At 41.8% G+C, this 14,545-nt stretch overlaps 1 protein-coding gene across 3 annotated transcripts in view; it reads right to left on the minus strand.

Moving 5' to 3' along the window:
* Positions 1–8,290: 8,290 nt before the first annotated feature.
* The window catches only part of MATN2 (matrilin 2), a 152,409-nt gene continuing 146,154 nt past the window's right edge, over positions 8,291–14,545 (minus strand). For 2 of the 3 annotated variants that reach the window (XM_082600844.1, XM_082600845.1), the window contains exons 15-19: positions 12,692–12,844; positions 11,572–11,643; positions 11,109–11,243; positions 10,633–10,731; positions 8,291–8,854 (exon numbers count right to left, since the gene is read on the minus strand). In XM_082600844.1, coding sequence (XP_082456970.1) covers positions 8,799–8,854; positions 10,633–10,731; positions 11,109–11,243; positions 11,572–11,643; positions 12,692–12,844 — 515 coding nt within the window. In that variant the 3' untranslated portion in view covers positions 8,291–8,798. The remainder of the gene's footprint in view (positions 8,855–10,632; positions 10,732–11,108; positions 11,244–11,571; positions 11,644–12,691; positions 12,845–14,545) is intronic. The other variant, XM_082600846.1, reaches the window with a different exon arrangement.

The raw sequence follows: 14,545 nt of genomic DNA on the forward strand, positions 1-14,545 counted from the left end.
CTCGTGTTCAGTCTTTTGGAAGAAGAGTTCAAGAAGGATTGGTATCCGTTCTTTGTATGTTTGGTGGAATTCACCTGTGAAGCTATCTGGTCCTGGACTTTTGTCTGTAAGGAGTTGTTTTTTTTTTTTTAAACAGGTTCTATTTCATGTCTAGTGATCAGTCTGTTCAATTTCTTTCTTTTTTTTAAAATTAATTTTTGGTTGCATTGGGTCTTCATTGCTGTGTGCAGGCTTTCTGTAGTTGCAGTGAGCGATGGCTATTCTTCGTTGCGGTGCGTGGGCTTCTCATTGCAGTGTCTTCTCTTGTTGCAGAGCACAGGCTCTAGGCGCGTGGGCTTCAGTAGCTGTGGCTTACGGGCTCCAGAGCGCAGGCTCATTAGTTGTGGCGCACAGCCTTAGTTGCTCTGTGGCATGTGGGATCTTCTCAGACCAGGGTTTCGAACCCGTGTCACCTGCATTAGCAGGCAGATTCTTAACCACTGCGCCACCAGGGAAGTCCCAGTTTATTTCTTCTCGATTCAGTTATGGTGGGCTGAATGTTTCCAGAAACTTGTTTGTTTCTTCCAGGTTGTCATATTTGTTGGCATATAATTCTTCATAGTATTCTCTCAGAGTTTTTTGTATTTCGGCTGCATCGGTTGCTATTTCTCTTTTTTCGTTGCTTATTTTGTTTATTTGGGTCCTTTTTCTTCTTGGTGAGCTTGGCCAGAGGTTTGTCAATTTTTGTTTACCCTTTCAAAAAACTAGCTCTTGTTTTTATTTTACTTTTTTCTATTTTTGAAACATCCTTTATTTATCACCTCTATGATCTTTATTATTTCCTTCCTTCTGTCATCTTTAGGTTTTGTTTGGTCTTTTTCTAATTCTTTTAGGTGGTAGGTTAGGTTGTTAGAGATTTTTCTTGTTTTTTAAGGAAGGCCTGTATCACTATGAACTTCCCTCTAAGAACTGCTTTTGCTGCATTCCATACATTTTGTATGGTTGTGCTTTTATTGTCATTTGTCTCAAGGTATTTTTTAATTTCCTCTTTGATTTCATCGTTGACCCATTGGTTCTTTAGTAGCGTGTTTAGTCTCCATGTAATCATTTTTTTTCTCATTTCTATTTCTGTGGTTGATTTCCAGTTTCATGCCCTTGTGGTCAGAAAAGATACTCAAATAATTTCTATACTCTTAAATTTGTTGAGGCTCATTTTGTGCCCTAGTATGTGGTCAAACCTAGAGAATGTTCCAAGTGTCTTGAAAAGAGTGTATATTCTGGTTTTCTTGGATATAATGTCCTGAAAATATCAATTAAGTCTAAATGTTCTATTGTATCATTTAGGATCTCTGTTGACTTATTGATTTTCTGTCTAGAAGATCTGTCCATTGATGTGATTGGGTGTTAAAAGTCTCCTACTATTATTGTATTCCTTTCAGTTTCTCCCTTTATGTCTGTTAGTATTTGTTGTATGTATTTGGGTGCTCCTATGTTGGGTGCATATATGTTGACAAGTGTAATATCCTCTTCTTGTGTTGATCCTTTTATCATTATATGGTGTCTTTCTTTATGGTCTTTGTTTTAAAGTCTATTTTGTCTGATATGAGCATTGTGATCCCCCACTTTTAGTCATTTCCATTTGAGTGAAATATCTTTTTGCATCTCCTCACTTTCAGTCTGTGTCCTAAAGTGGGTCTCTTACAGGCAGCATATTGTGGGCTCTTGTTTTTTTTTAATCCAGTCTGCCACTCTGTGTCTTTTGATTGGAGCACTTAGTCCATTGACATTTAAGGTAATTATTGATAGGTATGTATTTATGGCCGTTTTAAACCCTGTTTCCCAGTTGATTCTCTATTTGTTTCTTTTTGTTTTTCCTTTTGTGCTTTGATGAGTTCCTTTTATATTGTGCTTTTGTTCTCTTTTTTAAAAAAATTTTTTTATTTTCAGCTGCGTTGGGTCTTCGTTGCTGCACACTAGCTTTCTCTAGTTGCAGCGAGCAGGGACTACTCTTTGTTGCGGGGCGTGGGCTTCTCACTGTGGTGGCTTCTCCTGTTGTGGAGCACGGGATCTAGGAGCATGGGCTTCAGTAGTTGTGGCACGTGGGCTCTAGAGCGCAGGCTCAGTAGTTGTGGTGCACGGGCTTAGTTGCTCCACGGCATGTGGGATCTTCCCAGACCAGGGCTCGAACCTGTGTCCTCTGCATTGGCAGGCAGATTCTTAACCACTGCGCCACCAGGGAAGCCCTGTTCTCTTCTTTTTGGTTTTTGTGAGTCTCTTATATGTTTTTGATTTGTGGTTATCCTGTTTTTCAAGTATGTTAACCCCTTCCTTTACGTGCTATAGACAATATTCATATATGCTCAAACACATTCTTAAAAAACCCTACATTTTCTTACTCTCCACATTTCATGATTTTGAGGTCTTCTTTTACATCTTCATGTTTATCCTTTTGCTGTTCATTGTGGTTATCACTGCTTTGGCAAAATTTTTCTTTTAATCTGTATACTGGCTTATTTTCTCTTTCCTATAGCTTCTTGCTTTTCTATTTAGAGAAGACCTTTCAGTATTTCTTTTAGGATAGTGTTTTGTTTTGTTTTTTTTTTGGCGGTACGCGGGCCCCTCACTGCTGTGGCCTTTCCCATTGTGGCGCACAGGCTCAGCGGCCATGGCTCATGGGCCCAGCCACTCCGCGGCATGTGGGATCTTCCCGGACCGGGGCACGAACCCCTGTCCCCTGCATCAGCAGGCGGACTCTCAACCACTGCGCCACCAGGGAAGCCCAGTGTTTTTTTTTTTAAGCATTAAAAAAAAATATTTATTCGGATGCACCAGGTCTTGGTTGCAGTATGTGAACTCTTCATTGCGGCATATGGGATCTAGTTCCCTGACCAAAGGATCCAGCCCGGCCCCCTGCATTGGGAGCGTGTAGTCTTAGCCAGTGGACCACCAGGGAAGTCCCGAGGATAGGTTTAGTATTGCTGTATTCTTTTAGTTTTTGCCTGTCAGAGAAATTCTTTATCTCTCCTATTCTAGATGATAATCTTGCTGAGTAGAGTATCCTAGGTTGCATATTTTTCCCTTTCAGGATTTAACTGAATATATCTTGCCACTCCCTTCAGGTCTGTAAGGTTTCTCTAGAGAAATCAGCAAGAGGGTTCCCTTGTAATTAACTCTTTTTCTCTTGCTGCCTTTAGAATCCTCTTTTTATCTTTAACTTTTGCCAGTTGAATTATAATATGTCTTAGTGTAGGTCTGTTTGGGTTCATCTTGTTTGGGACCCTCTGTACCTGGATATCTTTCCTTTCTAGGTTTGGGAGGTTTTCAGCCATAATTTCTTCAAATACGTTTTCGATCCCTTTTTCTCTTTCTTCTCCTTCTGGAATTCCTATTATGCATAGATTGGCACACTTTATATTATCCCATAGGTCTCTTATATTGTTTTCTTTTTTTATTTTCCATTTGGCTTTCTGACTGCTGTTCTGATTGGGTGATTTCTATTATTCTATCTTGGTTCTTCTGCACTATTCAATCTGTTCACTGCCTTTAGCTCTCATCTCTGCAGATGAGTTTTCTAATTTTTCTTGGCTCCTCTTTAGAGTTTCTAGTTCCTTTTTACAGTAATCTGTATTTCTATTGATAGCCTTTCTTAATTCCTTCAGTATTTTCATTATCTATTTTTTGAACTTGGTGTCTATCAGACTGAAGAGATCTGTTCTTTCAAGGGGAGTTCTCTTGATGTTTTAACTGGGGGTCATTCCTCTGCTTCATTTTACTTGTATTTCTCTTACTCTGAGTTTAGGAGAAACAGTTATCTACTGTGATCTTGGAGGGCTATGTAGGAGCATCCCTGTGTAGCCTGCGTGGGTTTAATATGGTTTAGTATGGATGCCTGCCACCTCTTTGTTCAGTGTGTCCTGGCCCTTATCTCCTTGATAAGGGGGTGTGACTGGTGGTGTGGTGACCAGCGCCTGCACCGGATGTTAAGTGGGGCCTTCTTTTTGCTCTGTGGTTGTCATAATCCTGTCAGGGACAGTGTCTGCTCCCTAGTTGTTGGAGTACAAGTCCCCAGATCCGTTTCTGAGCTGCGCTTCTGAGCTGCGGTGCGAGGTAGGTGGGATTGAAGTGCTCCCACTGGGAGAGGAGCCACTGAGTATTCCTCCGCCGGAGCTGTCTACCCGGGAGTGCGCTCTGTTGTTCACCTGTCATCCTTTTGTGCGGGCTCACAGAGGACACTGTCGGCACTGCCATCTGTCCTGCCTCAACCATAGGAGTGCTGGCAACTGGCCCTGGTACCCCCGAGGTGGTGGTTTCACAAGGCCACCAGCGCAGATCCACTGAAGTCAGGTCCCAGGACTGCAGTAGTCTCGCACCTGGACCCTCTGTGGAAGCTATGGAGGCAGCCCAGACCTGTCCCAGCCACGGGGACACCCGTTTATTGCTCCACGTCCCGTAGTGCTGAGTTTACAAAGCTGGAGGTGGAGGTGTAAACCCCTGTCTCATGCAGCCCTGAGGAGAGGTGCAGCCCTGCTTCCTAAGTTGCACAGCCTCCGGCACCTGATCCCAGAGGCCGCTGGAGCAGTGGCTGGTGCACAGAGGAAAGAGGCTGCCACACTGGGCCCTGCCCCTTCCTTCGTGCACTGCTTAACAGTGGTGCTTTGCTTCTCTGGGGGGCCTGGGCTTCTGTGTACACCTCTGCTTGCGGCTGTACTGCGCTCCAGCCCCTTCGGGCTGTCTCCACACGGCCAACCCCAATCCTCTCCCCAGGTCTGTCCTCTAAACCCGAGTTTCAGCACCCAGCCCCCACCTGTACCCACGGGTGTGGGCGTCTCAGGCTGGGGAGCACGGGGAGGTGGCACGTGGTTGTGCTCCCCTCTGAGCCGCTGATTCCTCTTTCACAGCTCCTTCGCAGGGGCGCAGGTCCCATCCCGCTTCCCCCACTCCCCCCCCTGCCCCGTCCTACACAGGTTCACGGGGAGATCTTTCTTGTCCTTTCAGGTGTTTAAGGTCTTCTGCTAGTGCTCAGTAGGTATTCTGTGAGAATACATATGTAGATGTATTTTTGATGTATTTGTGGAGGTGAGTTCCATGTCCTTATACTCCACCATCTTGATTAGAGCCCTGAGATAGTACTGTTTGACAGATGAGGAAATCAAGGCTTGGAAAGGTCACACAAATAATGAAACTGGAAAGCAACACTTTTATGCCTGAGATGTACACAGAGCAAAACAAGGAAAATGGAGAACTATTTCAAATTTTAGACAATATTCAAGTTAAATATCTTCTATTAATATGTAAATTTGATGGATTGGCTGGAGGTTTTGTCTCCCACGAAGGCATATTCCTTCCCAAGTTGGAGAAAGTTGAAACATGTATTTAATAGCTGAAGTGTGGGAGTGGTGGCTGTGTGTTTGTGTGCGCACAGTCTAGAGCCACGAGAGGGAGCCAGGACTCAACAGAAGACAGATTTGCTCCAGCTGGAAGCAATGCCTAAACTGTGATTACATTTCAAAAGGTAATGCCAACCCACATCAGCACTTCTAATGAAAACCTGTTTTCAGGAGCACTCAGAGGACTCAAATATGAATATAAACTGAAGGTTTAATACTTCGAATCACAACTCTTATACCTGGAAAGAATTAGATGATTTCCAGATAGGATTGTGGCCCAGGAGATGTTCTTCCTAGTTTACCACACTGCCCTTTGGGAGGAAATTTTGATGGGAACGCTTGTCTTGAAGTGTTTAAACATAAGCTTATTCAAGGTGTTTTGTTTGTAAAAGCATCATTTGGCCTCAAAAATACAGTAGCTTCCATAGGATGGATGTCATTGGGGGTGGGGTGGGGTCTTCATTTCTTAAAGAAGCTGCCACTTGTATTTTCTTGATCCTGTAAGTGCCTTGAGCTGACAGAGTGGAAGTCTCCTTCGACTCTGTCCCAATTCCCACCTCCTTGTTTTCCCAGGGACACCGCCACTCTTGTGTATATCCCTCTGGGACATCGTTTTGTACTTAAAGTTACATACTTACGTGGACGTCGTTTTGTACTTAAAGTTACATACTTACGTGGACGTCGTTTTGTACTTAACGTTACATACTTACGTGGACGTCGTTTTGTACTTAACGTTACATACTTACGTGGACGTCGTTTTGTACTTAACGTTACATACTTACGTGGACGTCGTTTTGTACTTAACGTTACATACTTACGTGGACGTCGTTTTGTACTTAACGTTACATACTTACGTGGACGTCGTTTTGTACTTAACGTTACATACTTACGTGGACGTCGTTTTGTACTTAACGTTACATACTTATGTGGACATTGTTTTGTGCTTAAAGTTACATACTTACGTGGACGTCGTTTTGTACTTAACGTTACATACTTACGTGGACGTCGTTTTGTGCTTAACGTTACATACTTACGTGGACGTCGTTTTGTGCTTAACGTTACATACTTACGTGGACGTCGTTTTGTGCTTAACGTTACATACTTACGTGGACGTCGTTTTGTGCTTAACGTTACATACTTACGTGGACGTCGTTTTGTGCTTAACGTTACATACTTACGTGGACGTCGTTTTGTGCTTAACGTTACATACTTACGTGGACATTGTACTTAAAGTTACATACTTACGTGGACATCGTTTTGTACTTAACGTTACATACTTACGTGGACATTGTTTGTACTTAAAGTTACATACTTACGTGGACATTGTACTTAACGTTACATACTTACGTGGACATTGTTTGTACTTAAAGTTACATACTTACGTGGACATTGTACTTAACGTTACATACTTACGTGGACATCGTTTGTACTTAACGTTACATACTTACGTGGACATCGTTTGTACTTAACGTTACATACTTACGTGGACATCGTTTGTACTTAACGTTACATACTTACGTATCTTTGGACAACTAGCAGTGTAGTCTGGTGTTTTTTCATGTACCGAAATGGTTTGCCATTGGCAAACACAGTTTGCCATTGACTTTTTAAATTCATCTTTTTGAGTTTTACCGTGTATACGTGTAGACAGTACGTTTCTTTTAATTTTTTATTTCTGTTATTCATTTGTTTTTGGCTGCGTTGGGTTTGTTGCTGCGTACGGGCTTTCTCTAGTTGAGGCAAGTGGGGGCTACTCTTCGTTGCAGTGTACAGGCTTCTCGTCGTGGCTTCTTTTATTTCAGAGCATGGGCTCTAGGCATGCGGGCTTCAGTAGTTGTGGCCCGTGGGCTCTAGAGTGCAGGTTCAGTAGTTGTGGCACACTGGCTTAGTTGCTCCACAGCATGTGGGATCTTCCCGGACCAGGGCTCGAACCTGCGTCCCCTGCATTGGCAGCCAGATTCTTAACCACTGTGCCACCAGGGAAGCCCAATACATTTCTTTTAAATATTGCATAGTATTTCTGGGGTATGCCACAATTTATCAGTTCCCCCTCTGAGGATGATTAGGTTATTTGTAATTTGTTAACTTTTATCAACTCGAGTAACATTCTTTTTCTTTTTGGACAAGAAAGTAGGATTTATTGGTGGGCGTGAGTAAGGAGGGGACAGCACCAAGGCTCTCACGAGTGCAGGGCCCACCATTTGTCCAGAGAGCCATGATTAGGGATGTATTTGACCCCACAGGCCCCGGGATGAGCCACTTTTCTGCCACCATGTTTTCAAATTCATCTGCATTAAACTTAGTAAATCCCCACTTCTTGGAGATGTGGCTCTTCTGGCGGCCAGGGAACTTGAACTTGGCCCTGCGGAGGGCCTCAATCACATGCTCCTTGTTCTGCAGCTTGGTGCTGATGGACATTATGATTTGGCCAATGTGGACCCTGGCCGTTGTGCCCTGGCGCTTTCCAAAGGTACCGCGCATACCTGTCTGGAGCCTAGACTGGGGACAGCATGGCAGTCATTAATGTACACTGGAAAGGGCTGTCTCCAAGGTCCCTTAAGGCAACCCGTATAGGCAACAGGCTGCATACACTACCGAGGAGGCTAAAATCTAGTTAGATACCGTAACTGCAGTAGCTACAGTACAGGGTAGGGCTGCATTTTCAGTTTTACTAGGTGTTGGCAGGTTATACTCCAGAGGCTGCCCATTTGTGTTCTCACTAGCAGTGTACAAGAGCCCTGTATTTTCACATCTTTACCAGTGCTGTAGTCAGACATGCTAACTTTTGCCAAGCTGATTGTTTTAACCTGCATTTTTCTGATTATCAGTGAGATTCAACATTTTTTTCATATGTATTTTAGCCATTTCTCATGTATACATATCTTGCACTTAAAGTTAAACTTAGAATTTTACACAGAATACCATTCTGTGAAGTGAATTTTAATATTGTATTAAAAAATCGAACTTGTTACACAATACATATGTTCTGTGACTTTATGTATACATCCATATACATATATCAAGGTAAAGTCCAATACAAAAAAAAAAATAGTTTTCCCATGGCCAGTGTTCTACAGAAGAAAGACTGTGCAAACTTTATTTTGTAGTCAAATAAGATTGCAACACTAAGGCGGAACAAGGCAAAAGCAAATGTGTCCACAGTATATTACAGAATATCTTGCATAGCTTATTTGTTCTCACTTGATAAACTCATTTTAGGATTCTGAAAGATTTTTTTTTTCTCAATGAATTTATACAAGTTAATGTGTACTTTTTGCCTTTGCTCTATAGCAAACCAGCTTTCTCAGTACTAGTTATGTTTTAGTTTACAACCTTACAGAATTAATGATAGCTTGAGCTTTTGGGGCTCTGAACTGTTTCACTGTAATCCTTAATACAATGACATACAAATACATGTAGCATTTTGAATCTTCATCTGTATCTCAGGCGATTTTCCAGGGCTTCCATTCTCTGTGTCATTTCTTCTAGTAAATCTCAAATTAAGGAAGAGGAATCTGAATGGCCTATATTTATTTACATTCAAATCAACTTGATTTATCTACATAAGAATTTGTATCCTGAAAAATCTAAGGCTTTTGGGTTTCTTTTTTCCCCATTTCTTTTAAGTATTTTAAAATTCTGACTTACAAGTTTATAGTAACTCATTAGCACATGCTATCAAGACTATAAATCTGTGTATGGGGTTAAATACTCTTTTTTTTTTTAACTTTAGAGCCAGGTAGTTTAGTTCAAATTTTTCTTTTTAAAAATTTTAATTCTACTCACACCCCTGTTTATAAATTAATTTGCCATAGCACACCTCTTGAAGCCAAACGGATGATGTTGGGAATGAGGTGAAGAGAAGAAAACAAAAGGATTAGGCCTTGGAAAGTAAGATATGACACCAGAAGAGATGAAGAAAGATGGGGAGTTTTCACCGATGATGGTAGGACCAAAGTGTAGCAGCAGCCTTGAAGACTTCAGACCTATGCTCTTTTATTTTTTTTTTATTTTTAAGCTTTTTTCTATTTTTGGATGTGGACCATTTTTAAAGTCTTTATTGAATTTGTTACAATATTGCTTCTGTTTTATGTTTTGGGTTTTTGGCCACGAGGCACGTGGGATCCTAGCTCCCTGATCAGGGATTGAACCCGCACCCCTGCATTGGAAGGCAAAGTCTTAACCACTGGACTGCCAGGGAAGTCCCAACCTATTCTCTTTTCTATATAACCGCCTTATTCTCTTGTGAAGTAAACCCTCAGAGGTGGGCTGGGAAAAGGCCGAGCAGAGGAGCATTAGAATAAACATGTCTCTTCCTTCCTGAAGCTTCTTAATACCCTCCCCCTGCTCCCTCAATGGCAGAATGAGAGCCTGGATTCATCACCTATATTAAACACTGTCAGATGATTTTACTTTACTTTATGGAGCATATTTCCGGTTTTCAGAGAGGGAATGGCTATATGCTGTTCTTTATTTTATAAACCCATTTGCACAAATAATTCAGAATTAAACCATTTCCCTTTAGGCTAGTTGATGCATGTTGAGCTAGATACCAGGCAGCTTTAATAAGCTTACTATAATTTTAAGTTCAGAGCAGTTGGCAGGGTGTTCAGTGTATAAAAGCACTGAATCCTCATTTCTCCATTATCCCAAAGCATCCCTTTTATTTGTAATAATTGTTTTAATGAATCATTGGATCCTGCTGCTCCCTTGGTAGAATGTTTCATCTTAGAGTGCTGATATAAAAGATCTCTGCTGCCAAACAAACAAAACCCCACCCCAGTCCTCTAGAACCTACACGCTGACCAAATGTGGCCGCAGAGTGGCTTGGGGCCAAAGGAAGGGTTTGGGGTTTAGGTAAAAGACTTTGAAACCTCTTCATTCTACATAATTCTTTGCCTATACGCACTGTATCTTTAATGCACTTCAGATCTGGTATATAGCTTTCATTTCCTCCCAGCAGAGAAGGAGTTAAATAAGTCTTTTTTCTTAACCTTGCATACTGACTGGCTGGCTGGCCTTACTGCTGAACCTCCTAGAACCAACCGCAGGTAGCAGCTAAGTGCTTGACCTGTGCCGGAAGCTTGGCTTGCCCTTGACTCTCAAGCACCTATCAGTCTGCTTAAGAAAAAGCCTTTCCTCGAGTTCAGTGTTCTTGACTTTATGGAAATGACTTCATTTGATACATACCCATATATAGAATTTTTTGAAGTTGTGGTAATATTCTTTGCATTCCATACAGAAGCATAACATTAGAAAAGGATATAGCGCTGCGTTAATTTTCTTACTTCTTCATTTGCAAGGTTCTGGAACATTATAAGGTTTTCACATTTGCATTGACTGTGTTTTTCTTCCAAAGGACTTCCTAAGAAAGCACATGGAAAGTGTTCAACTCTATAACCCACCAAACTTCCCAGACGCATAACAGTAGGACTGAATCAGCATATGAAGGAAACCATAATGAAAGAAATGTTCAACTTTTTCCATGCAGCCAGATCCAGTAAATACCAGGAAAGGGCTGTATGTGCTTCCAATGCTGGAAGTGGCCTTTGTTGTGGACTGCGGGAAGACTACTCCACTTTCTTGTAGTTGATTTTTTTAGTTCTCGTTTTTCTTAAGTTTTTCTCTTTCCCCCTCTCCTCCTTCCTACTTCCTCCTTTCCTGTCCTCCCTTAAGCTGAGTGTGTTGGCAAATTGAGAGGCTGATAGCAAATTACCCTATAAATATTTTACTTGGAATTACCTGAGGATTTTGTCGAGTGGAAAAGTTTTTGTGTAGACCGTGCGAGATTGTTTTCTTCAAACAGATATCGGTGTTGCACTGCAAAATTAGAACAGGAAAGTATGTCTCGGATGTTTATGGTGACTGGCTGAGGTTCTGTAAAGAGAGAGAAAACTGAAGTCAAACCTGTTTAACATGGCTGTGTTTATAATACAGCCATCGACTGTCAGAGTAAGGTACTTGGTATTCCTAGAATGGGGTATGTAGCTTTATTTCGGGACATACTATGGCAGAAAGACTGTCAGCAGAGAGGCTATTACCAACTATGGCTAAAACTGTGTAGAGTAAATGTTTCCTGTGTGATGGAACAACTTCTGTGGGGAAGTTGTTCCCCACAGAATTTTACAGAATTTTCCTTCTGTGGGGAAACCATGGTGCGAGTATGAACCAAAGATTCTAAAAATACTGCTTTTAAAAAATGTACCTGTTGGCTGGTGGGCCCTCTTTGGCAGTTCCCCTGCTGGGGAATCCCGTCTTCCACCAGAGTCTTCCAGAGCTGAGAGGTAAAAGATGACCAGAAGAGTGACAGTTGTCCACATGGGCACATGTGTTCTTTAGGAAACTGGTCCCAGACCAACTCCTTACCTACCTGCCAGCACCCAGGATGTTCTGGTTTGATTTGCTAACACCACCGATTCACAAAAGCACTTGGTTCCCCCAATAATCTAAGACCTTTCTAGGGCAGTTCTCTCTAGTAAGAGAAGCCTGGATCCCTTAAATGCATCTTAAGAATATCCCCAAAAATGTTACGTCTAGAAGGTAGGGTGGGAAAACAATGAAGTTTGTCCAAGGATTAAGTTGCAGTGGCAGGAGCTCCACTTGAGGCGTCTCAGCTTAAATGAAGGAGCTTTGAGGCAAAACAGTATCAAGTTGCATGAGAAATCTGAAAGGCCTTCCCTTCCTGGCCTCTTTATCCCAGTGCTCTTTCCTGTGAAGGAATAAGACACATCACTTTGGGATTTTACTGGCGACTGAAGCTGGGACAGGAGTAAAAGGAAAAATGGGCAGAACTGCTGTATGCAAGGACACCCGGCACCATAGTGAACTGGAGAAAAGCACAAGGGGCTCCTATACATAAGAAAATCTAAATTCTAAAGGGCAGTTTAATGTTCTGTAAACAGAAGTAGTCCATGCAGGAGGGCATTCTTTAAATTTTCATCAGTGAGCTTGGAAGGACTACCATCCCTTTCCACTCTGGTTACAGGTGTATCCCAAAATTGTGCATCAGCTTTCCTGATTCATATAACGGTTTTTTTCTAGTTACGTGATCATCTCTGTAGGGTTTTTGTGAGGATTAAGCATTTTGCCGTGTGTCAGAACACTTATCACACTGCTCGGTACAGAGCAGGTGCTCAAGCAACGTTAGCTATTATTTTGTCTTCTCTCTCCCCTATTCCACTTTTTGTGCTTAGTGTTTCTGGGCATCACTGGCCCTGCCTACAAGGGAGGCACTTTTTTGAGCACTTTGAAGGAATGGATTGGGAATTTCTCATTCACCTGCTGCTCTGTTTGCCAAGGTCTCTCCTAGATGTAAGCTATAGTACCTTCACATATGCCTTTCCGTAGTTTATCACTTATCTCGCCCATCGTGCTGAAGTCTTCGGCATAGAAGAGATGCTCTTCTGTGGGCTCAGAGGCAATCTCTTGTAGTTCTTCCTCAATGGCTTTCCCTACCCCAACAGCATACATGGTTACACCTAAGGAACAGAGCACATTAAGAACAGGGTAGTTACACGGACGTGGAAAACAAACTTAACGGTTACCAAAGAGGAAAGCGGGGGGGGGGGAGGATAAAATAGGAGCTTGGGATTAACATACACACTACTTACTATATATAAAATAGACAACAGGGTCCTACTGTATAGCATAGGGAACTATATTCAATACCTTATGATAACCTATAATGGAAAAGAATCTGAAAAAGAATAATGTATCTGTGATTATATATATGTGATATGTATATAATCTGAATCACTTTGCTGTACACCTGAAACTAACACAACATTGTAAGCCAACTTTACTTAAATTAAAAACACAGTAGTTAGGGTTGTATTCCCAGGATCTGGAAGTTGTGTGTACTGCACCCAAAGCCAGCTAGATATTAATAAGTGGTGTGATTTGAGGGGTCCATATCAACCTCCCTTGACTTTTGCATCATTTTTATTTTGGCCTTGTGAGCAAAAGACGGGGATCCAAGAGAGAGGAAGGTGAGGCATGAAGGAGAGGTTGGGGAGCTAGACCACCAACCTGTTGCTCAGCTCTGGACAAGGTCATTAACAAATCTTCAACTTTTCCCTGAATTAACCTTGTGGGTAAAGTAGAAAAGAGCACTACCTTATGGCTTACTAAATGAGAATCTCTTCTGGGAGAATTCTAAGAAACAGGTCAGTTTATGACCTTGTAACCTAGTTTCTACTTCTCAGAGGTACAGATAGGAACTTTAAGTGACCTGTGGCCAAGCGAAGCTGTATTCTGCCCACCCATCTTGGGAGGACAAAGCCTTGTGAGGAGGTGCTAAGCTGAAAGGGAGAATCTGCAGACCAATGGAAATCCCCTAAGTCAGAAAAAAGAACAAACCCAAGTATCAACCTTAGATTTCAAGAGGCATATGAGATTGTTCCAAAAGCTTTTCTAAACAAAATTGATCATTAGACTCCCTTCCCCAATATCCTCTTCAACTGAAAGTAAAACATAATAAGAACTTAAGTTCTGCTTGACTTGCAACATTTTTCAGCAGGTATCTTATTCTGGCTAATTCATTAGACTAGATTTTTTTTTTTAAATAGACATAAAAATGGCTCTTCAAGCCAAAGGGCAAGAGTTGGCCTCATTCTAAAGTCTATGTCAGGTCAACAGCCAAGTTCAGCATATTTGTCTGAGAGCCCAGTGACTTTATGCACAACTTCCTAAAAAGGATAACTACTATTTTAAGATTGTGTTAGCTATACATAGGAATAATTAAATTCATTAGAGGATGTCACTTCAGATAAATCTTGTTGATTCAAGAACCAAGTAAACATGTTTCTTCCACCACCTGTCTTTGGAGGATTCGTGGAAATTTGAGTGGGTACGAGTAAGGTAGATTGGCTTTAATGAGACAAATAAAAGGGTTGACAACTGTCTTTGGAGACAGGGTGCTTTCCCCTATTCATTTTAAGAATGCAGGTTAGAGGGGCCTGTGGGTTTGACATAGGCTCAGGTAAGCTAGTCTAGAAGCAGGGGAACTGGGTGTGAGCAGCCAGTTTTAAAATCCACCCAGATGATTCAGGCAGGACACTTTTTGTGGCTCCTACTCTATTGGGTTCAGAAAAAAAGTGACGTAAGCAATATCAATAAAACGGCCTCCTCTGTGAAGAGAGTGACAATGTTGACATGAACCAGCCTTTCTGTGAGCAGGA

The sequence above is a fragment of the Mesoplodon mirus genome, assembly GCF_964341445.2.
Source record: "Mesoplodon mirus genome assembly, chromosome: 16".
NCBI lineage: Eukaryota > Metazoa > Chordata > Mammalia > Artiodactyla > Ziphiidae > Mesoplodon > Mesoplodon mirus.